Source organism: Leptidea sinapis, chromosome 13 (assembly GCF_905404315.1).
Source record: "Leptidea sinapis chromosome 13, ilLepSina1.1, whole genome shotgun sequence".
NCBI classification, from domain to species: domain Eukaryota; kingdom Metazoa; phylum Arthropoda; class Insecta; order Lepidoptera; family Pieridae; genus Leptidea; species Leptidea sinapis.
The window spans coordinates 11,636,112-11,658,572 of record NC_066277.1 but is presented as its reverse complement, the minus strand read 5'-3'; the positions used below and the strand labels follow the sequence as shown (position 1 = coordinate 11,658,572).

The 22,461-nt window shown below is 35.6% G+C and overlaps 2 protein-coding genes across 4 annotated transcripts; one reads left to right on the top strand and one right to left on the bottom strand.

Annotated features, from left to right (window-relative positions):
* The first annotated feature begins 505 nt into the window (after nucleotides 1–505).
* LOC126967430 (V-type proton ATPase subunit G) lies at nucleotides 506–4,310 on the top strand. Its single transcript, XM_050811890.1, has 4 exons — nucleotides 506–674; nucleotides 1,233–1,333; nucleotides 2,471–2,569; nucleotides 3,904–4,310. The coding sequence occupies exons 1-4, from the start codon at nucleotides 593–595 to the stop codon at nucleotides 3,973–3,975; spliced, it is 354 nt and encodes a 117-aa protein (XP_050667847.1). The 5' UTR covers nucleotides 506–592; the 3' UTR covers nucleotides 3,976–4,310.
* On the bottom strand, nucleotides 4,207–21,596 carry LOC126967421 (uncharacterized). 3 transcript variants are annotated; one of them, XM_050811880.1, is made up of 10 exons: nucleotides 21,529–21,596; nucleotides 18,855–18,930; nucleotides 16,955–17,661; nucleotides 15,032–15,154; nucleotides 12,375–12,540; nucleotides 9,581–9,863; nucleotides 8,145–8,233; nucleotides 7,047–7,110; nucleotides 5,189–5,349; nucleotides 4,207–4,439 (listed from the first exon to the last, which is right to left on the bottom strand). In XM_050811880.1, the coding sequence occupies exons 3-10, from the start codon at nucleotides 17,082–17,084 to the stop codon at nucleotides 4,394–4,396; spliced, it is 1,062 nt and encodes a 353-aa protein (XP_050667837.1). In that variant the 5' UTR covers nucleotides 17,085–17,661; nucleotides 18,855–18,930; nucleotides 21,529–21,596; the 3' UTR covers nucleotides 4,207–4,393. The 3 variants fall into 3 exon arrangements, with proteins under 3 accessions (XP_050667837.1, XP_050667835.1, XP_050667836.1); XM_050811878.1 differs by having other exon boundaries at nucleotides 12,375–12,555; nucleotides 21,529–21,595; XM_050811879.1 differs by having other exon boundaries at nucleotides 12,375–12,552; nucleotides 21,529–21,595.
* Between the last annotated feature and the right edge of the window lie 865 nt (nucleotides 21,597–22,461).

Sequence of the window (22,461 nt, the reverse complement as noted above, 5' to 3'; positions counted from 1 at the left end):
TCCCGGGTCAGCTAGTCAATTATAATTTCTTTTTAGTTGTTATTTCATATTTGTTAATTACATTAGAGTAGGTAGGGGCTTAAAACCCATGAGATGTTGATTCTTCGTAACAGCGCCATCTATTCCCTATTGTATAATTTAGCAATAAACAGACTTCTCTGTTTCCAGGTCTTTGGCGTACAATAGAGGTAAGTAGGTACGTCAATACGACATAATAATGAACTCTTTAGTTTATGCCGCAAACAAACATTTCCATTATACGTATCAAGGTGTCAAATTAATTTCTTCATTTTAAATATCATACGATAGACTATATCGGGAAAACAAAGATTTCTTAAATCATGTATAAGTTGCTTTAATAATCCTAATTTATCTCAAATATGAAACTCGTTATTTTTTTCATTGTGTAACATTTCAATTACGTTCCAAAATACGCTTCTTTACTTATGCACGAGCCGATGACAGCGCCAATTGTGACAATATGCGAGAACTAAATTCATCATATGACTAGTTTTCGTCACATCGTCGTTTTCTATTGATTTGTGCATTGGTCTCGTTTCCTTCAACATAGTTTTTGTGAAAAACATCTGAAATGGCGAGCCAAACGCAGGGGATCCAGCAATTATTAGCTGCTGAAAAGCGTGCAGCAGAAAAAGTCTCAGAGGCGAGGAAGCGTATGTACAAATACTCAGTTTAATATTGTCATTTTTCCAAATTAACATCGTAGTTTAGTGATCCCATTAATGGCTCCAAGTTCCAACTTATCAATTACCTAGTGATTTCGTAAAAGAGAAGTAAATTGAACAGAATTAGATCGATTCTAACATTTTTTTTGCCAAAGAAGGGGACAAGAGTCGGTAAGTTAGTTCAAGATCATCACATGATTCTGTAACTGGGTGTAACTACCTAACAGGGTTTATCGAGATTTCAGATAACATTTAGACGTGTGATACAGATGATTTAATAAATTATGATGTGATTTCATTGTGTTTTACATAATTTAATGATATAACTAAGTAAAATATAAATGAAGAATATTTCCATACATTTTAGTGTAGTGTGAAGGTCTTTTACACTCCATGGTGTCAATCTATTTTTTATTATATGTATGTTTATAGTGATAAAACTAAATTTGAATATTTATTTAAGTATTCCAAATACATAGAAAAAATTGAATTGAAGTTATTAAACAAAGCAGTGCTCGTAAAATTAATTATAATAACTTATTATAGGAAAAGCTAAACGCCTAAAGCAAGCCAAGGATGAGGCACAAGATGAAGTGGAAAAGTACAGACAAGAAAGAGAGAGGCAGTTCAAAGAATTTGAAGCCAAGGTAAATAGAATTATTATAATCTTACAATAATTTCTCTTACCTTTTTTGCTCAATGCCAACTTGTTATATAATATTAAATATGGACAAGTTTCAAGAAAGATAGGTTGCATGTAATATGGTACTGCAGTTTCTATTTTTACCAGTGGGAGGCACCTTTGCATAGGATGCCGGCTAGTTTATGAGTACCACAATGGCACCTATTTCTGCTGTGAAGCAGTAATGTGTAAGCATTACTGTGTTTCGGTCTGAATGGTGCCGTAGCTAGTGAAATTACTGGGCAAATGAGACTTAACATCTTATGTCTCAAGGTGACAAGCCCAGTTGAAGTGCTCAGAATTTTTACGGTTTTCAAGAAACCTGAGTGGCATTGCATTGTAATGGGCAGTAAATTCTGCATGTCTCATCCCTTAATGTCATTAAAAAAAACAGAAACTTCCACTAGACATGGTCTAGTACACGAAGCCATGACATTGTTATGAGTAGATAAATCAGTTTAAAAGAGAAGAGAATGGTGGCTTGTACTCACAAATACAGCATTGCAGTTAGTATAGAAAGTAATATAACTGTCACCTCATATTTGATTAATCAATTGAGCAATGATCTTTTGTTTTTAATTGAGACTTGATTTTTTTTACATGCAGTGCCACTGTGTGTAAGTTTAGATAGCAATATAATCCTAATTGTTACCAGTGGGAGGCTCCTTTGCACTGCCGTGCAAAGGTGCCAGCTAGATTATGGGTACCACAATTGCTTTAACAACTTAACAAATTACTGCTGTGAAGCAGTAATGTGTTAACTGTATCGTATTTCGGTCAGAAGGGTGCAGTAGCTAGTGAAATTACTGGGCAAATGAGACATAACACCTTGTGTCTCAAGGTGACCAACAGAATTTTTGGGGTTTTCAAGAATCCTGAGCAGCATTGCTTTGTAATGGGCAGGGCATATCAATTAACATCTACTGAAAGTTGTACTCGTCTTGTCCCTTATTTTCATTCAAAAAAAAATTGTGCCTGAGTGACTTTCCCTATCAGACATAAGGATTTCTTTGTTGTACTAAAAATTCAATAACTTAAGTTCTTCACTCTATATATACATATATGTTATTGCTGTTATTAAATTTGGTGACTTATTTTATAGCATTTGGGCACACGAGAAGGTGTGGCTGCTAAGATTGACGCAGAGACAAAGGTTAGGATTGAAGAGATGAATAAACTTGTCAAGAAACAAGAGGAGGCGGTGAGTAAATTATTTATTAAATTTTGTCAATATCAACTTGAATTAAATTGTATACGTTTTAAGGATAAGTAATTATTATTAATTTTTAATTGATGTACAGGGTAATTTTCAAAAAACATTCTTTTACAACCAAACCAAAATAAGTTTCCTTCTGAAAAGTTTTTTTGGGGTTGATACATTAGTTGTGGTATTTACACACTTTTTACAAAAGTAAATCTAGATTAGCTGGCAACCAAGGAAAAAATTTGAATTATGAATATGGATAGTTCTATTTGACAGCTTTAGTATAACATATCTAAAGAGTAACTTCAGAAAAACTGCAGTGGATCCATGACTTATTGAAGCAGTATAACATACAGATTTATTATGGAAGAATATAACAAACAAATGTTCATGTGACCTGATGTTAAGTAAACACTGCGACCTACATATTATTATCTTGGGACATTAGAATACACAGGAATATTGGCAGTATTGCTTGAACTGTTTAATAAAGCAGTCATCATTTACTTTAACTCATAGGTTCTCAACATGGGCGATAACGCCCCCTTGTGGGCGTTTGAGACTTTTGGGGGGATAATAGATTATAATATATAGACCCAGAGAAAATTAGGGGGTATTGAGATGGCATGCAGATAGGGTGTGGGTAGTTTAAAAAATATAGTCTAAAAAGCCAAAGAAATACACGAAAATACTCTATAAAAAAACATATTCTCAAAGTGGCAACCCAGAGAAAATTAGGGGGTATTGAGATGGCATGCAGATAGGGCGTGGGTAGATTAAAAATATAGTCTAAAAAGCCAAAAAAATACACGAAAATACTCTATAAAGAAACATATTCTCAAAGTGGGCAGTGAGCAAAATAAGGTTGAGAAACTATGCTTTAAATATATGTATTATGTATGTTATTAAGGTAACACTCACAAAAATTAGTTATTATCTGATAGATTATTTGAGATAGATGAATAAAGTATATCGGTTTCTTTGGATTAGTTTTAATCGGATGCACATGAAACAGTCTTATTAGTTATGACACAAGAACAACAATAACCTCATATATATCATAGCAGCGATCAAAGAGAAAACAAGATGGCAGGCACATAGAGTAATAGACATGTATAATATGTCAACCAGAGACAAGTGTTGCCAGACTTATTATCTAAGAAACATTTACAAACTTAATATGATTAACTTAAAAAGGGTATAATTTGTTTTGTGTTATAGCTTGTAAGTTTATGAACAACAGTCCCATAAGACTTGATGGAAGTATGTGAACTGATAGTTTTGTAATCATTTATTGTAGTGACTTGACATTATGTAATTATTGGTTGCAGGTGATCAGAGACATCCTCGACCTGGTGTATGATATCAAACCGGAACTGCATGTCAACTACCGCTTAGAATAAGCGAAGCCCCTGCTCGAGTAATCTTACCACATTTATAGTCCTTATACTTGCTATTTTTAATGTATGGCCGTTTGTAATTGGCAACAGTTTAGACTTGCGGACATCAATGTGACCGCTTGGACACCAGAGTGTTACCAGGGCCTGCTCGCTGTACATACCTAGCTTGTTGTTCTAAATGTTTAATCACTGGAGTTATTATGAATGTTAATATTATAAAATAAATCAGCTCTATATCATTCCATGTCAACTTTATTGATGGAACCGATGATGAACACAAATAAAAATTGTATGTTATTCAATGTTGTATGTTGGATAGAAATATATATTTAAAAGTATTGTTGTTATTCATTTCTTGCTTCGTAGGTACGGTTGCGATGTACAGTATTAGATAAATATATTATTTGTGATAATGAGTGTTTCATTGGGGTCGGTTGATCCATTCTGGCTTTTTCAATTTTCCAGTTCTGTAAGAGATTATTAGAATTAGTATTATGTAACGGAAGAATGAAGAAGGAAGGAAGATGGACTAATTTATATTCCAATTAGGGGGTGCATGTATTATTCTAGAAAGAAGGAATGATCCCTAAAAGCTGTAAAAATTAAGCTATTAAAATCTAAAGTCAACAACAATAATTAATTGCAAGTCTTAATTCAAGTAGATCTTAATTAATACTTTGTTGGTAAATCATAACTATCTCAATACTTTAACCAACTCAGTCAACAGATATAAATTGGGTGGGGTTTAAGATTTGTATTCTTATGTGTTGTAATGAAAGCATATTTTTTTTAGTTGTCTATGGATTTAAATTGTTTCACTGATGCGGCACTGCATTGTAGTGGGCTGGGCGTACCTAAATAAAAAAAATAAATAATCAATCGACTTGAAAAACACTAAAAAAATAGATATGCACTAAAAAGTATAATAATAATTGCTTACTTTTATACAATATAATTAATGTAATTCTAGTTACAATTAAAGTTATTTTTGAAATCGTAAAGATTCAAACCGAATTCCGAAAAGAAAGCTTCCAAATAAAACAGAATTATCAATACGGTTAACGAATGCGAAAGTTCTGAGGAATAAACGTAAAAATAAACATACCAACAAATTCAGAACCTCCTCCTTTTTTGAAGTCGGTTAAAAATTATCCGACTCCACTATGCAATAGAAAATAGTCGTTCACAGCTCTTGAATCTCAGCTGTAAGAGTTACCTGAATGTGATGGGTTGGTCGGCGATGTGGTCCAGCCAGGCGGCGACCGCTCCGACCCTGGAGAACACCGCGGGCTGGTCGGGCAGGTCGCAGCGCTTTGAGGAGAACGACAACGTGCCGATCAGCATGCCGTTCATTATGGCCGGCCCGCCCGCGTCGTGCTGCGACGCAGAACAATGTAACGCGTTACAATGCGACCTCTTGGAACTCAGACAAGTGTAGGTCCACTGCCCATAGCGTCGCAAATCAAGTTCTTATACATATTGTCAGTATGAACATTTACCCTACATCTTAACATTCATTTTAGATCATTTTCAGAAGGTTCCATCCCATTTTGACTATATCTTATGGGATACGGTCGCGACATTATTTCCTGTCGTCTTCCAATAGCTTTAACCCTTTCAAAGGATCTTTAGTATCTACTCTTGACTGACGTCATTTCAAGTCCGTAATTCATGCCTATTTTTCTGAGGCGATCCATATTTTAATTATGTAGGTCAACGACGTGATGTACTTTGGTAGGTACGTAACAATAAAATGTGGCATAGATACCACTGCGGCCGTTTTTAAGCTCAACTTGAAGGTCTCGTGTCTATGAGGAAACATGCAGATTGTTTTTCGTCTGAGGGTGTATATTTTTGTTGCTTCAAGTAGGTAAGTTTAAATGTGGAGTGTAGTTTTTCGCGAGTCCACGGGTCGACGGAGCAAAGGGTTACGGTCGGTCTGACGTCTGGTCGGTTATGTTATTTTTAGCGTCTTTAATGTAAATTAAATGTCCGTGATAAAATACTCTTGGGTCGCACACTTGTCTTCTCATCGCTCTATACGGCGCAGAGACATGGACTTTCAAGGCAGCAGATTGACAGAGAATTAACGACTTTTAAATGTGGTGTTGGGGGCGCATGCTCCGAATTTTATGGACGGACCGTCGCACAAACATCTGCACCTTAAAGCAGCTCAAGATAGAGGATGCTCAGTCTGTACCCGGTCTGCTTACAGTGCATAGTGCGATACTTTGGCAATGTTGCACGCAGAGGAGCCGACAACCTTGGGCGTTTGATGATGACGGAGAAATAGAGGGTAAAAGACCTACAGGCCGTAGTCTTCAACGGTGGTCGGATCGAATCGCCGAAAATATGAAGATCCCTATAAGCGCACTCTACCAGGCGACGCGACGGAGTGAAATCGATGGAGACAGCTCGTTGACCAAATGAATATGAGTCACGAACCTCGACAGTGAGGGAATGACTAAGAAGAAGAATGTAAATGAACTCTTAATTTCGAGCGATTGCAAGTAGTCGTGCAATCGCTCGAAATTAAGAGTTTGGTCGTCATTTTTTTTTTTACTTTCACACAATATATTATCTAGTGCGATGTTATATAACTGGGTATAGCTTGTGATGTGGGTGCAGCCATATATTTATACAGTACCAATACATACTTAAAAATATATATAAACCCATGATTTTATAAACCCAAACTCAAATATCAAAATTGTTTGCATCTACCCGGATACGAACCCGGGACTCCAAGGTCAGTTCAGGGGTATTAACCACTGACCTATGAAATCATCAATAGAGTGGCACTATTCGTTATTAGGTATCTATGTATTGAATATTAGCTTGATCAAAGGCACCTACTAACCTACATGTGGTGATTGATCACGTTTGTCTTTTACTGAGTTTATAACGTCTGTGGGACAACTCCATTGCAGATGCAGCGAATGGGATTGGAATTTGGAACCCAGATCTCTCGACAATATTTCTTATCATAGCTCTAACCTAAATAGATACCTAACGTTCAGACTACTTTTTATCTACGTATACGTTAGATTGCAATCTGAGTGAGATAAACTTACGTTGCAGACATTCTTAACTTTTGTGATGTATCCAGCGCAGAAGTTAGTGCGTGTCACGAGATCACTGCGAACAAACAAATGACATGACATTTCAGTATTGTTTATTACATATACCATATGATGCTATGTGGCAGAGATAAACTTCAGTGCTATATTACACTTCAAAGAAAAATAGGAAATAAATAATAATAATAATTTTAATTAATAAATTCCAAATGTCAATATTACAAATTGAACGCAGAGAGATATTTTAAAAGTTTTAAGTGAGCCTTTTGATTATTATTAGACAATATAGGTACCTAATTATAATAAGCAATCTTAGAGGTTTTTCTATAATTAAATATTAATCAGTCGCTTAATCATCATCAGCCGGAAGATGTCCACTGCTGGACAAAGGCGTCCCCCAAAGATCTCCACCACGATCGGTCCTGCGCTGCCGCTCATCCAATGTATTCCGGCGATTTTGACCAGATTGTCGCTCGGTGTATCTTGTAGGGAATCAATAATAAAAATCAGTCGCTTACTCCAGTTAAGTAATTGCTTACGGGATATCTTATTTTCAAAGATCGTTTGTTACAAGCGCATGAGTAATTCAATCAAGTGTTGCTAGAATAGCCAACAATTTTTTACCATTTTAGCCTACAATACTTAAGATTAAAAAGAATATAATACCTATATAAGTAAGTACCACGGTACCTACTGCACAGCTCTGTAGAGTTTGTGCCTTAGGTAAATAGGTACCTGTTACAGTAATGTGGCTCTCCCATGGACATTTTAAAAGCAACATGATTGGCGTGGAATCAAAGATAGAACCAAATCAGTACGACCCGATCTGATGAAGTACTAAACACAAAAGTTAGCAAATTGTCTCCACCTGTCGGAAATGCTAATCAAACACGCAGCCTATAAGTAGTCAGTAAACCTATATATGTACTCTTAAGACATTCATTTTATTGTGTAGGTTTTATATGTTGTGTTGGTGCACTTAAAAATATACTAATTGGTAGTATTGTGATGCTTTACGGCTATGATAATGATTCATTTCGACCGGCTATTTCTATATCGGCTCGTTCAGTAACATGCTCTCCTAATACCCACCGTCCGTACACTTCCTGACAATCAGCCAGGTCGTAGATCGGCAGCTCTAGCTTCTGCAGCAGCACCTGTCCACCAACGCCGCCCACACCCTGAAATATTAGAGAAGGTTACGATCATAAACTGAGAGTTGTCCTTGACCATTCCTTCGTACACCATGGTGTAACACGAATACACGGCCGCCATTTTGAAATCCGCCATCTTAATTTTTGTTATTTGCCGTTACAACGGCAATAGTCTAACTATTGCGATGTATGAGATACAATCGGCTGACAGAGAGGGTCGGTCGCCGGACTCTTAGGGTTCTGTTTGCTATCTTTAGACAAAGAAACAACACACCTCGCTATAAAAATAATATTTTTTCAAACGCCAATTAAAATTTGTAATAAGTTACCACAACACTTAAAAGCCAAAAGCAATATAAAAAAATTCATAAGCTCTTTGAAAAAGTAACTGTTCAATTAATGAATATTTAGAGGAAAAAATTTTTGATTGTTCATTGCTATGCCTTACGAGGTGCATGTGATTATTTAGTACCTTCTACAATTTTGTTTAGTATCTAAGTCGCATGTAACGCAATATAAAAATAAATAAATAAAAAAAAACACTAAAAATTATGTACATATGTGTTGCGAGAAAATCAAACTTCAATATTAATTTTATACACAGAACGGATGTTTTTATTAAAATACCAGGCCACTCAGTACTCAGAAAGTTTTGCGAAAAAAAGTTTTTATGTATGAAGCCCTGGCCAATTGTAATTATTTACAAATATGTGATTATTTATAAGTAAAACACCATCGATAGAATTTCAAATATCTCTCCATATTTTTAGGAGAGCTAAAATGAATTATCGTGTCTCATTGAATAATGGATCTGCGTCGGAAACATTTTCGTGTGACGATTTGTTATTATCTATTTACCAAAGCAACCATCTACAGTTGGCGTAACGAGTTAAGTATTTATGAAATTTAATTTTATCCGACTAATGTACACAGTTAGCTTCTTAAAGTGTGTGTGTTATTACCTACTTATTGTACAAACAATTGGTTTGTTTTTAAAGTGATAACCCTCATTTCTGGGATTAATTACTTCATCTACAATTTATTCAACAATTTTTTATATAACAAATTGTTTAGATTTGCAAGAGGGACATTTCAAGTCAATTTCCTAATCTGCAAATATTGGGGTTGAGCAGGTTATCAACTGTAAAGTAAGTCCTGTAGATAGAGAAGCCACAACCTGCGATTTGAACAAGGCATACAAGATTTATCAACGATACGTCACTCGAAGGGTTGGCTCAAGTTACGCTCAAGAGCGCTCGTATCACGGAACAGAAAAAAAATCTGTTCTGTGGCTCGCACGGAACGCGAGAGGTCGCGGGTTCGAGTCCCGCATCGTTATATACAGTTACTGCTACTGTTATTAGTCGATCTTACCAATACGGAACCCCATCCAAGGAATGTGATCACGCTGTCTGTTGGCACGTTCGTGTCCCTGGAGTACTCAATCATAGACACTTTGTACGACGCACTCTCGTAGCTAATGTTTTTGTGCAGGCGAATAACAGCGAAGTTAAACTCCAAGGTGTTAGGTTTATAGTTTGGATGGAAAAAGATTTCGGACACCCTGTACAATTCTCCGCCGGCGGTCGCATTCGACGAACCAACTCGGACGGAGAGCATCTTCACGTATTCTCGGAAAAACCTGTTGTTGTATTGGCTGAAAATGTAAAGGATTATACTGATTAATTTAATGTTTTGTAAAATAAAAGGAAACAATTCTTATAATTTTTTTTTTGATATTTACTTCAGCTGCCACAATATCTAAACGTATTGATTATTTTATTACACAGTAAGGGCCATAAATACTGTTACAAATAAAAAAACTTTGTTGTTACTGTTATGGGCAGATGATTTCGGTTAATATGATATGGGTTATGTATTCGATTATTGTTACTGTTATGGGCAGATAATTCCGGTTAACATAATATGAGATAAGTACTCGGTTATTGTTAATTGTTACTGTTATGGGTAGATGATTTCGGTTAACATCATATTTGTTATGTATTCAGTTATTGTTACTGTTATGGGTAGATGATTTCGGTTAACATCATATGAGATAAGTACTCGGTTATTGTTAATTGTTACTGTTATGGGTAGATGATTTCGGTTAACATCATATTTGTTATGTATTCAGTTATTGTTACTGTTATGGGTAGATGATTTCGGTTAACATCATATTTGTTATGTATTCAGTTATTGTTACTGTTATGGGCAGATAATTCCGGTTAACATAATATGAGATAAGTACTCGGTTATTGTTAATTGTTACTGTTATGGGTAGATGATTTCGGTTAACATCATATTTGTTATGTATTCAGTTATTGTTACTGTTATGGGCAGATAATTCCGGTTAACATAATATGAGATAAGCACTCGGTTATTGTTAATTGTTACTGTTATGGGTAGATGATTTCGGTTAACATCATATTTGTTATGTATTCAGTTATTGTTACTGTTATGGGCAGATAATTCCGGTTAACATAATATGAGATAAGCACTCGGTTATTGTTAATTGTTACTGTTATGGGTAGATGATTTCGGTTAACATCATATTTGTTATGTATTCAGTTATTGTTACTGTTATGGGCAGATAATTCCGGTTAACATAATATGAGATAAGCACTCGGTTATTGTTAATTGTTACTGTTATGGGTAGATGATTTCGGTTAACATCATATTTGTTATGTATTCAGTTATTGTTACTGTTATGGGCAGATAATTCCGGTTAACATAATATGAGATAAGTACTCGGTTATTGTTAATTGTTACTGTTATGGGTAGATGATTTCGGTTAACATCATATTTGTTATGTATTCAGTTATTGTTACTGTTATGGGCAGATAATTCCGGTTAACATAATATGAGATAAGCACTCGGTTATTGTTAATTGTTACTGTTATGGGTAGATGATTTCGGTTAACATCATATTTGTTATGTATTCAGTTATTGTTACTGTTATGGGCAGATAATTCCGGTTAACATAATATGAGATAAGCACTCGGTTATTGTTAATTGTTACTGTTATGGGTAGATGATTTCGGTTAACATCATATTTGTTATGTATTCAGTTATTGTTACTGTTATGGGCAGATAATTCCGGTTAACATAATATGAGATAAGTACTCGGTTATTGTTAATTGTTACTGTTATGGGTAGATGATTTCGGTTAACATCATATTTGTTATGTATTCAGTTATTGTTACTGTTATGGGCAGATAATTCCGGTTAACATAATATGAGATAAGTACTCGGTTATTGTTAATTGTTACTGTTATGGGTAGATGATTTCGGTTAACATCATATTTGTTATGTATTCAGTTATTGTTACTGTTATGGGCAGATAATTCCGGTTAACATAATATGAGATAAGCACTCGGTTATTGTTAATTGTTACTGTTATGGGTAGATGATTTCGGTTAACATCATATTTGTTATGTATTCAGTTATTGTTACTGTTATGGGCAGATAATTCCGGTTAACATCATATGAGATAAGTACTCGGTTATTGTTACTGTTATGGGCAGATAATTACGGCTAACATCATATGAGATAGGTACTCGGTTATTGTTACTGTTATGGGCAGATAATTACGGCTAATATTATATGAGATAAGTACTCGGTTATTGTTACTGTTATGGGCAGATGATTACGGCTAACATCATATGAGTTATGTACCCGGTTATTGTTACTGTTATGGGCAGATAATTCCGGTTAACATCATATGAGATAAGTACTCGGTTATTGTTACTGTTATGGTCAGATGATTACGGCTAACATCATATGATATAGGTACTCGGTTATTGTTATTGTTATGGGCAGATGATTACGGCTAACATCATATGAGTTATTTACCCGGTTATTGTTAGTTGTAACTGTTATGGGCAGATGATTACGGTTAAAATCATATGAGTTATTTACCCGGTTATTGTTAGTTGTAACTGTTATGGGCAGATGATTACGGTTAAAATCATATGATTTATGTACCCGGTTATTGTTAGTTATAACTGTTATGGGCAGATGATTCTGGTTAACATCATATGGGCTATGTAATCGGTTATTGTTAGATACTTTATTGTGACAACTCAAAACCTCGGCGAAGACGTGGAAGGATAGAGCTCTACTCCCTGTGAGAGGAAGCAGCGAGTGAAAGAAGGTGAGGTGGACGTACAGCTGCAGGCAGTGCGCCGCCGTGAGCGCGCGATCGGCAGCGATGAGTGCAGCGCCGCACCACAGCTGCCGGTTGACGAGCAGCGCTGCCAGGAACGGGTATTCCTCGATAGCGGCCGCCTCGTCTGCGTTGTAGATTCGCCGGTAGCGTCGGTCTGCCTGCTCATCTACCACGACATCTGCTGTATACACTCAATACTGTACTCAAGTAGACCAATAAAACGATTTGGTTTAATCGTAATGCAGCCCTGGAGGTGAATATTACAAGAGCTTTCTCGGCGGTTCTTCCACAGGTGACCTCCATCCTAAAACCTTTTAGAGGGAGGCATGCAATTAGTATTTCACCCACCCTGATCTGAAGCACACAAGGCGTCCTCGACACGATCTTGTTGAACCCTATGTTGAGTCATGAAATAATTCTTTAAAATCGCCACCCATGATATACCTGTGAACCGAGAACACCCTAACGCACGCATGGTTGCACATACACCCTCTCTCTCTCTCACACACACACACATTTACCTCTACCCTTTGAATTTTAGAGCCTTTTAGTCCCTGTGTAAAAGTGGAATCCTGGTGACCAGTAATACAGGTATTTTATTACCTACCACGGGCAACAGCGATCCACGACCAAAACTTTTGTATTCCTTGTATTGCATTATAATTTTGGCTATTGGTGAGAAAATAAAGTTATCTTTATATATATATTTCTTGTGTGCGTGTGTATGTCACTGAACTCCTCCTAGACGGCTGGACCGATTTTGATGAAATTTTTTGTGTGAGTTCAAGGGGATTCGAGGATGGTTTAGATTCACAATTGAACTACCTCATAAACGGCTGGACCGATTTTGGTGATATTTTTGAGTGTTCCGGTGAATTTGAGATTGGTGTGTGTCTTCAGGTGGATTCGAGAATGGTTTAGATTCACAATTAAACTACCTCCTTTAGGCGTTTACGGCTGGACCAATTTTGATGATTTTTTTGTTTGTTTCAGTGAATTTGAGATTGGTTTAGATTCTCAATTCCGTCCATATAATATAATTCTCCTGCTCATGTGTATGTAAGTGAACTCCTCCTAACGGCTGGACTGATTTTTCAAATTTAAGACGTGTGTACAGGACAACGTCTGTTGGGTCCACTAGTCTATATATAAAAATGAATTGGTGTTCGTTAGTCTCGCTAAAACTCGAGAACGACTGGACCGATTTGGCTAATTATGGTCTTGAATTATTTGTAGAAATACAGGGAAGATTTAAAAGGTGAATAAATATGAAAATGCTCTTAATGAAATAAAAACAACAATTTTGTTTTTCCTTTGATATGTCCCCCGTCGTTCAGAAATCAAATTGAAAGAATATTTTAAAATGAATAACTGATTAGAATCTTTATATCTTTCTACCTTTCTCAGGAGCTAAAAAACTAACTTAATTTTAGCTAACTATAGTTGGTAGATTAACTACAGTTGTTTACTATCTATCATATTATTTTTATGTAGATTAATAAATCTTAAGTTTTGTCACAAATTAAATTTCTGAATACAACAATTCAATTTAGTTTTTGTAATATCGCGTGTGGCTGCACCAGTTGGGCGCAAATTGAAAAATGATTCAGCATTAAAAATACATATAACTTCAAATTTTCATCTGTCTACAATCAACACCTATTTTTGTATCGCGTTTTTTATATTATTCTGTTCCATCCATGGAAATAGGGTTGTAAGATGGCAATCGAATATAATAATTATTGTAGTACGATACATTTTATGTATGATTTAATATTTCGTAACGTAATGGCACGAATATTCGATACTTTTAGAAGTTCATGTTTTTCTTTCTAAAATTAAAAATATTTTTATCATGTTTTAAAACAAAATTGATATTGAATAATGTAAAATATGTCCTTGAGATATAAATAGTCTATATTAAATTTTTAAAATATGATGCAGATGTTTAATAAATAAAAAAATTATATGTATTTTAAATATCTCCAATTTTCGACATTAGCACTCCAATAGTCAACACCCAGTTACCGACAATTACCAGCTATCTTCACCCAGTGTTCGACTATATTACCTGGTAACATACATTATGTTTTAAGTATAATATCTCAAAATGTATTTCTCTCTATTGTCTCAAATCAATTTCCTACTCTTATTTTCTTGAATTACAAAAAAAAAACGTCGATCATTGGTCCTTGTCGGTGATTGGTGCCACTACGTTAGGTCTGATAATCGTTCGTCATCTATTTTTTATACCTCAAAAATTTTAATTATTGTTTTTCATCTTATTACTTTATACGGCAATACAACGTTTGCTGGATCAGCTAGTTACTATTATAATACTGGCATATTTTTATCTCCGCAGATAAAAATGAGGAAATCTTGCATTGCTTGGGAAAGTTATCCACGAGGTTCTCTAGAGATTTCTTTTAAGCCTCATCTTGCCATTTAGTTAAAGCAGATTCAGTCTTTTAAAAATGTTTCTAAAATATATATATATATATAATTTTGATCTAGGCTAGACAAAGGCTAATTTACAGCTTTGTAAAATGCATCGCACAGCCTGTTCCCACTTAATATGTCACCTATTTATGCAAAGATGTTCTACTATTTCTACTTACTTTGACTCTACGACTATACGAAGCAAATTAATTACATACCAGGTGATTCAGTTGAATTCACTATCTTGTCTTCAGTTTCTGCCACTGAGAATTCTATTGGTATGCCTTCGTATTGCCACTCTCTTTTGTTCGTATCTCTTCTTACTATGCTCTCTCTCTCCACTAATCACAAACCAATTATTATTATTCTGTTAGCGTAATATAGCAACTGTTTTAAGCTGGTCTCTCTATAGCTACTCTACCTCCATTCCAACACCAAATAGATTAATATTGATGCTGGCATTTTATTTAGTAAGTCGTTAGTAGGAGGACGAAAGAGAGTCACGTCATGATTATGGGTACCACAGCGGCGCCTATTCCTGCCATGAAGCAGTAATTTGTAAGCATTATTGTGTTTCGATCTGAAGGGCGCCGTAGCTAGTGAAATTACTGCGTAAATGAGACTTAACGTCTTATGTCTCAAGGTGACGAGCACAATTGTAGTGCCGCTTAGAATTTTCAAGAATCCTGAGCGGTACTGCATTGTGGGCATGGCGTATGAATTACCGCCAGCATTAAACGTCCTGGTTACCTGATGTTAAGTGATCACCGCAGCTCATACGCTGTTGCATCACTAAAGGAATAAAGTAATCGTCTCGAGCTTTAAAGAATAAGAAAAAGATAAATTTATTCCATGCCACACATATAAAAATACAATCTAAAAATACTTAATATAAATTCCTAATTAGGATTGATTCCTAGTTGAGTTAGGACTCAACTAAATATTCCATTCCAAAAGAAAAGGCCGATGCTCTGCTTGTGCTGAAGTCCTGTACGGGCTGCAGCGCTGATTTTCAGCATCTGCCTTGGTTTCTTTTGGAATGCCAGTAAACACTAAAATAAAAAAAAGAAGAGGAACCTACGTGTTATGTTTGAAGGTACTCATATGGTATTGACTTGGTACCACCGCGAAAGAATTTTATACCACAGTTTACCTGTAGGTGGAAGAAAGTTCCGTAAAAACCGAACTGTATAAGAATGACACATCATCCAGGTGGAGGGGATATTTTATGTTACTGGCATATTACTGCTGGTAAAACAGTAATATGCCATCAGATCAAACAGCCTTTGGGACATGGCCTTATAATATACCAGCGTATAATAGAAGCTTGCAAAAGAGAAGGTCTCTCAACTCTAATGGAGATACAGCAATAGGAAATTCGATTGCCAAGTTGTAAACAGTCAGCCAAGCTTAGAGTAGTGATGGATAGGGATAGTTTTTTTTATGAAAATAAGAGACGAGACGAGCAGGACGTTCAGTTTGCCCATTACAATGCAGTGCCCCGCAGGTGGAGACGTCCAAAGAGTACCAGATCCCTGACCATTCCTGTCTCAAGTTTTCCTCAGTTTTTGAAAGATACTCATGTCATATTGAGTAGGAATCAAAGTAAAAAGAAGTTTGTCCTACAATTTGGTTATGTCAAGCAGAAACTTGTATACAGTAGGGATTGTTAACTAATATTGCAATTTTGTAACTTTTCATTAACCATTCAGGTACATTAAATAAAAAGTCCCGTTTGTAATAATAAAATAAAAGCTACTTATTGCTAATGATACTTGTACGGTCTATCAGAATATAACCCTAAAATCAGTATATTGATAGAACTCGGTAGCAGATATTTCAAGTATAAGAAGTAAGTTAGGAGTTAGAAAATTAATCTGAAAGGTCTTTTTTTCCGCCTCAAGGACTATTTCTCGATCCCCTATTTCTATCTTTTTCTGATAGGTATCAATTGACTAAGTATAGATAGTTAGATACTAAATCTAGACTTACATTAATCTAAGTTTTAAGTACACAAGTAAAGTCTGAGTAAAGTCTGAGTATACTCAACATCAGGGTTTTTTTTAAAGCAGGAATCAAATCTATTCCAACTCTGATCACATCTGTCAAACGAGTATTTCCCGCCAATGTACCACACTTACTATCATCAGACTCCTCGCTGATCTCCGCAAGAGTTCTGCCAACTTGCAGCATCATCAAAACCCACAACATTCTCAAAGGAAACATTTTACAAAAGTGATAACATTCAAATAAAACTTCACAACACCTCATAAATGTTTATTACCTTATTTTAATGTTTGCAAGTTGAAATAATCAGATTGTCGCAGTCGATAATACCACAGAACTTTAGAACGAACAATGTTTTGATCATCCAGGTTTCTGTGTGTCTATTATCTAGTATTTATTACGTTAGTTAGGTAAGTGTGTACGATTAAGGCTATATTGAAAGCGCAAATTAAAAATATAAAGTTATGTGACCCGCCCTTATTATTTCTTATATACGAGTAAAATTCACCAAAGAACAAGAAGGGACTGGTGGAAAGTGAATAATTAAAATAAATTAGTCATAAAAATCAACCGAAATGGTATATTTACAATAATGTCAGTTGGAGAAATTTGCTCGTTTGTAAAAGAATTGCGTGGTATTGTTCTACTTATGTTTTAAAATCAATTTTATGAGTATTCATTTAATGTGAATATCCGTAGTAATTACTTAAAACTGGGACACTGTACGAGGGAATTGGTTGTATAACCAGTGGGGTAACGATAGGTACAGCTCTTGGCAGAGTTACCCCGTGGTTGACGAAGCTTGACGTGATTACCCCAGCTGGCTGCAGGGGTCCGTGCGCTGTGGAAGAAACAAAAAGCTTGTAACGTGATTGTGTGGGGTTTTGGTTCCAGTTAGGCCCGGTGACGCATACGCCCAAAGCGTGCCTTCTTCAAGTTTCCCTTCACTGCAAAGGGAAGCTGCAGTCAGTTAGGCCGAATATTCAATGTGCTGAGGAGCCCCAGGGCTTCTTATGGAATATTTAAAGCTGATATAGACACTACTGCTCTAGAAGTAGAAATATCATTAAATTTAATCACATCTCCTGTACGTTTTTTGACTGGTTTTGGTGGTTTCTTAGTATTGCAAGGGTAAATGCTGGCGGCGCCTACTTCAGATCACCCTTACCCTCGTTTGTCATGTCCATAATAATATGTGTTAATTTGTTAATATTATTAAATAAATTATTATTATTGATATAAAAGATGATATTTATAATTATAATTACAGTAAGACATCGGGTTTTCCAGGTTAGTTTGACATTCCTTTCAGAATACTTTCATAAAAATGGAGTACGCATACTTTAAAAGCCAAGTACCCTCTGCTGCCATCAAGTCGCGCCCTATCATTTGTTCAGAATTGTTCCTCTAGTAGGAATGATCTTACCTCAATGGTTTTTCGCAATGTCATAGAAGAGAGAAATGAGGGTAACTAAGCTGTTATCATGGCATTACTCATGGCAATTTGCTCATAACAAGGACAATGCCATTCGAAAATTTAATATACGTTCACAAAAATCGCCACGTTTTTATTCTTAATAGTGATTATCATTATTACAACACTAGGATAGGGATTGCTTGTAACTAATTCTAGTAGGCATGTATAATTTTATAATAAAGTCCCAGCCACTGTTCAGGCATTATCTATAAATAAATTTAAATGTTTTGTTTAAAAATGGCTCTGTCAGAATTCCTACTACTCCACAGCTGAATATCTAAGTGACCTTGAGTTCGACCTGGGACTAGATATGATTATTTTATATTACAATATTCTTTTCATTAAAAAGAGTGCAAAAAAAGTATGCTGGGAGAGTTTCTTGCGTCGTTTCTTCTCTCTCAGAGCGCCATTTGTTTCCGAAGCGGTAATAGTATCTAGTATTCTAAAGCAGTCAATTTTAAGAAAATAAATGCCTTTTTATGCCAAGCAACGAAGCAACCTGCTGTTACGGCTTCAATTAATTCTATATACCTAACGGTAAGACTGTGTGTACCCACCTAGTCCGGTGAGGCCTAGCCCGAGGGGAGTTGGCTGAGCAATGGAGATGCCGACCAGAGCAAGCACTATAGCCACCTGAAAACACAATTAAATGGTTATAGTCCCGCTCATTACGAATATAACAGGGCGCCATCGTCCTGGTTAAGTACCTAAAGAATTACGTGTTGCATTGTGACGGAGGTATGCTTGACGACGTCACATTCTTAAAATTCACTGGAACATCTTTTATACAATGGTTCCAAAGAATGCAAAATTGTGTAAATAGTGAAGGAATACTCTTTGAAAAACAATTATGGCTGACAAATATATGGCTGGCATGCTTATTGAATAAACTAACATTGATTCTTTCTTATTAACATAAATTAAATAATGTTATTTTATGTAACAACTCAATAATTATGTTCATCATCAACATGATGACAGAGACGCTTCGATATCGACTGAGCGAGACAACGTATTAAACAAAATGAAATATATATCTATTTAACATTATCTCAAATTGGTTATCGTTGAATCCATTTTATAGAAACACCTAAATATGTTAACCCAGCACCCAAATTAGGGATAGCCATTTGCTATGGGTTACAAGACAACTATATATTTTAACTTAAAAACATAGATATGAAAAAAACATCCATGACTCCGAAACAAACATCCATACTCAAATGTTTGCAACTTCCGGGATTCGAAGCCGGACCGCTCAGGAGGCAGGTAGCTTAACAATGGGCTACATGAGTCATCAAATCATAATCGGACGGTCAATGATATTTAAAAGTTTTAATGCTGTATATAAAACTGTAAGCAATTCTGTCAACAACAAACGCTTGTGTACCGTTTTCGTATCGAGAGAGCGACTACGACCACATGAACGAATTGACTCCATTTAGGCGATTGATTTTCGGTGCGCTAGTGACATATCTACCTCTTTTAATACTATTATATCGGATTGTGAGTTAGCGTAGTGTTCCTGTTGGTGGCTTGCAAGTTTCAAAAATGTTTCAAAGTTTAACATACATTGTACTTGTAATTTCTTAGTGCGAGAATCTATAAGCACGGTTTCGCCATTCAGGTAAATCTATATATCTTAAGAAGCCTAAAGTACAAATAACAATACAAATGTTAAAACACAATAAAAAAAGAGATATATTTATGCTATAAAAACAAGGAAGGATTATTTTAATAACTTAGAATGATTAGAAACGAGGCAGCAGCGCGATTCACAAAAAGGAAAGTTCTCAGCAAACGTTAGGACGTATATTCCTAACACTAATATTATGATCTTCCTAGATATTTTTCCGTACGAGTGTGAAAAAATAATTAGTATATTTAAATATTTATTGCATCCTATATCCAACAAAATTTAAGAAATTTATAAATCTTAAAAGAAAAGATGTATCACGTTGTGATGTGGACGCATTTACATACGCATGAGCTACCCGTGTAAATAATAAAAAATATATAAAATGCATGAGTAATATAGTAATAAAGATAAAATAAAAAAAGTGAATGTGTTAGCTATTAACTATTGTCTTTAAACAGGTGCTAAACAAAATCAATTCCAATGGAGTCGGTTACAAACAGACATACAGCAGAAGCTAATAAAAGCGTATTAATTAAAAAAAATTAAGATATTAAAAAAATAAAATTTATAGGCTAGGTTAAAAATTGCCTATTTGGCCTGAAATGCGATATATATACTCACCATATTAAATTAAACATTTAATTATGTGCATAGCTCATTTAAATTTGTATGAACTATATTGATAATTCAATATTGAATAAATACTAAGCACACATGTTTATATAATATACAATACATGTCATATTAATGTATGAATTGTAACTTACTTAATACCCACGTGCTTATCAGATTTTCCGACACTATTATTCACAACCATTTCTTCCATAATTTATAGAATTTTCACATAACTTTATGAAAGTACTAGCTGACCCGGCAAACGTTGTTTTGCCATATAAAGTATAATTCACGTGATAGTTTTATAAGTAATAAAATATTGCCTATATTATAGCCTGTACATCATTTTGTTCTATTGTCAATAGTTTTTGCAGCGCACGCAAAAATAGGTTTTCGATTTTACACCTTGTGTTACAAAATAGCAATTTTATTACAGATCCCTAATTTTGAAAAAAAAAATACATAGCCTATAGCCTTCCTCGATAAATGGACTACCCAACACTGAAAGAATCATTCAAATCGGACCAGTAGTACCAGAGATTAGCGCGTTCAAACAAACAAACAAACACTGCAGCTTTATAATAACATAATTTATAAAATTTTCACATAACTTTATGAAAGTATAATAATAAATCAATTGCAATAATATAATAAAGCTTCAAAATACAAGAAAAGAAAAATGATGTTTGCTATTCGTATCACTGCAATACAACTAATATAGGGACCGAGCGTCTAGACTGTTACGGCAACTGAAAAGTGAAAGGTGCGCGAGAAATGATGCGCACCAAAATCGTTACTATCCCATTTGATGAGTAGGTTTTACTCTCCATATTTTTCTCATACCGGGCGCCTTGTATGAAATTCTTAAGGAGTAAACTCCAATATATCAATTAAGATACCCATCCTCACTCCAATCAAAGTACTTAATTTAGTTGCAATAATAGCTTATATCTCATATTGTCTCCGAAACAACTTACCGCGCACTTCATCTTGTGATAGCACGTTCACTCTGCAGCAATATAATAATATTTGGAATTTAGCAATGGAATATTACGTGTCCGCTATTTATAGATGAGGTATGGTTCGTGTTACGGACCGACAGACAGCATCCTTCCTGCGTGTAACACACACATCATTAAAACGTTTAAAATAATCTACAGACTAATTAGCACGATCTCGGTAAGTGATAGAAATCAGTGTTTAATCCTGATATTTGGATAATATCATAATATTATGTATTATCATATTTGCCGTTGGAGGCTCCTTTGCACCGGATGCCGGCTAGATTATAGGCCACAATGGCTCCTATTTCTGCCGTGAAGCAGTAATGTGTAAGCATTATTGTCTTTCGATCTGAAGGTCCCTGTAGCTAGTGAAATTACTGTCTTGTCTCAAGGTGACGAGAGCAATAGTGCCGGTCAGAATTTTTGGGTTTTTCAATAATCCTTTTCAGTAATGGACATAGCGAATCAATTACCATCAGGTGAACGTCCTGCTCGTCTCGTCCCTTATTTTCATAAAAAAAAAATATACGGTCTTACATCATAACTCACAGACAAGAGATGGGCGATACATACAACGAAATGGAAAGCGCCGATGGACATTAGAAAAGGTGGAAGACCGTGTAAGAGGTGGGCTGATGATGTATTGGAATACGCTGGAAAAGACTGGCTAATATTGGGCAAAGACCACACACCTGGGTCTTCCACGTAGGTCCTTACGGGCCTCGGGGTGACTGTTTGGGGCTATGGCCCCTTTCAGTGGTATAAACGCCGCCTGCAACTACAGGCGGGGCACTGGGTGGGACCGGTTGGTCCGTGGTGTCATGTTCGGTGGCATCCTGCTGCAGTGCGGTTGAGCCCGCGTAGTGTCGCGAGCGATCTGCGGACTGCGGCAGGGTGGTAGGTCAT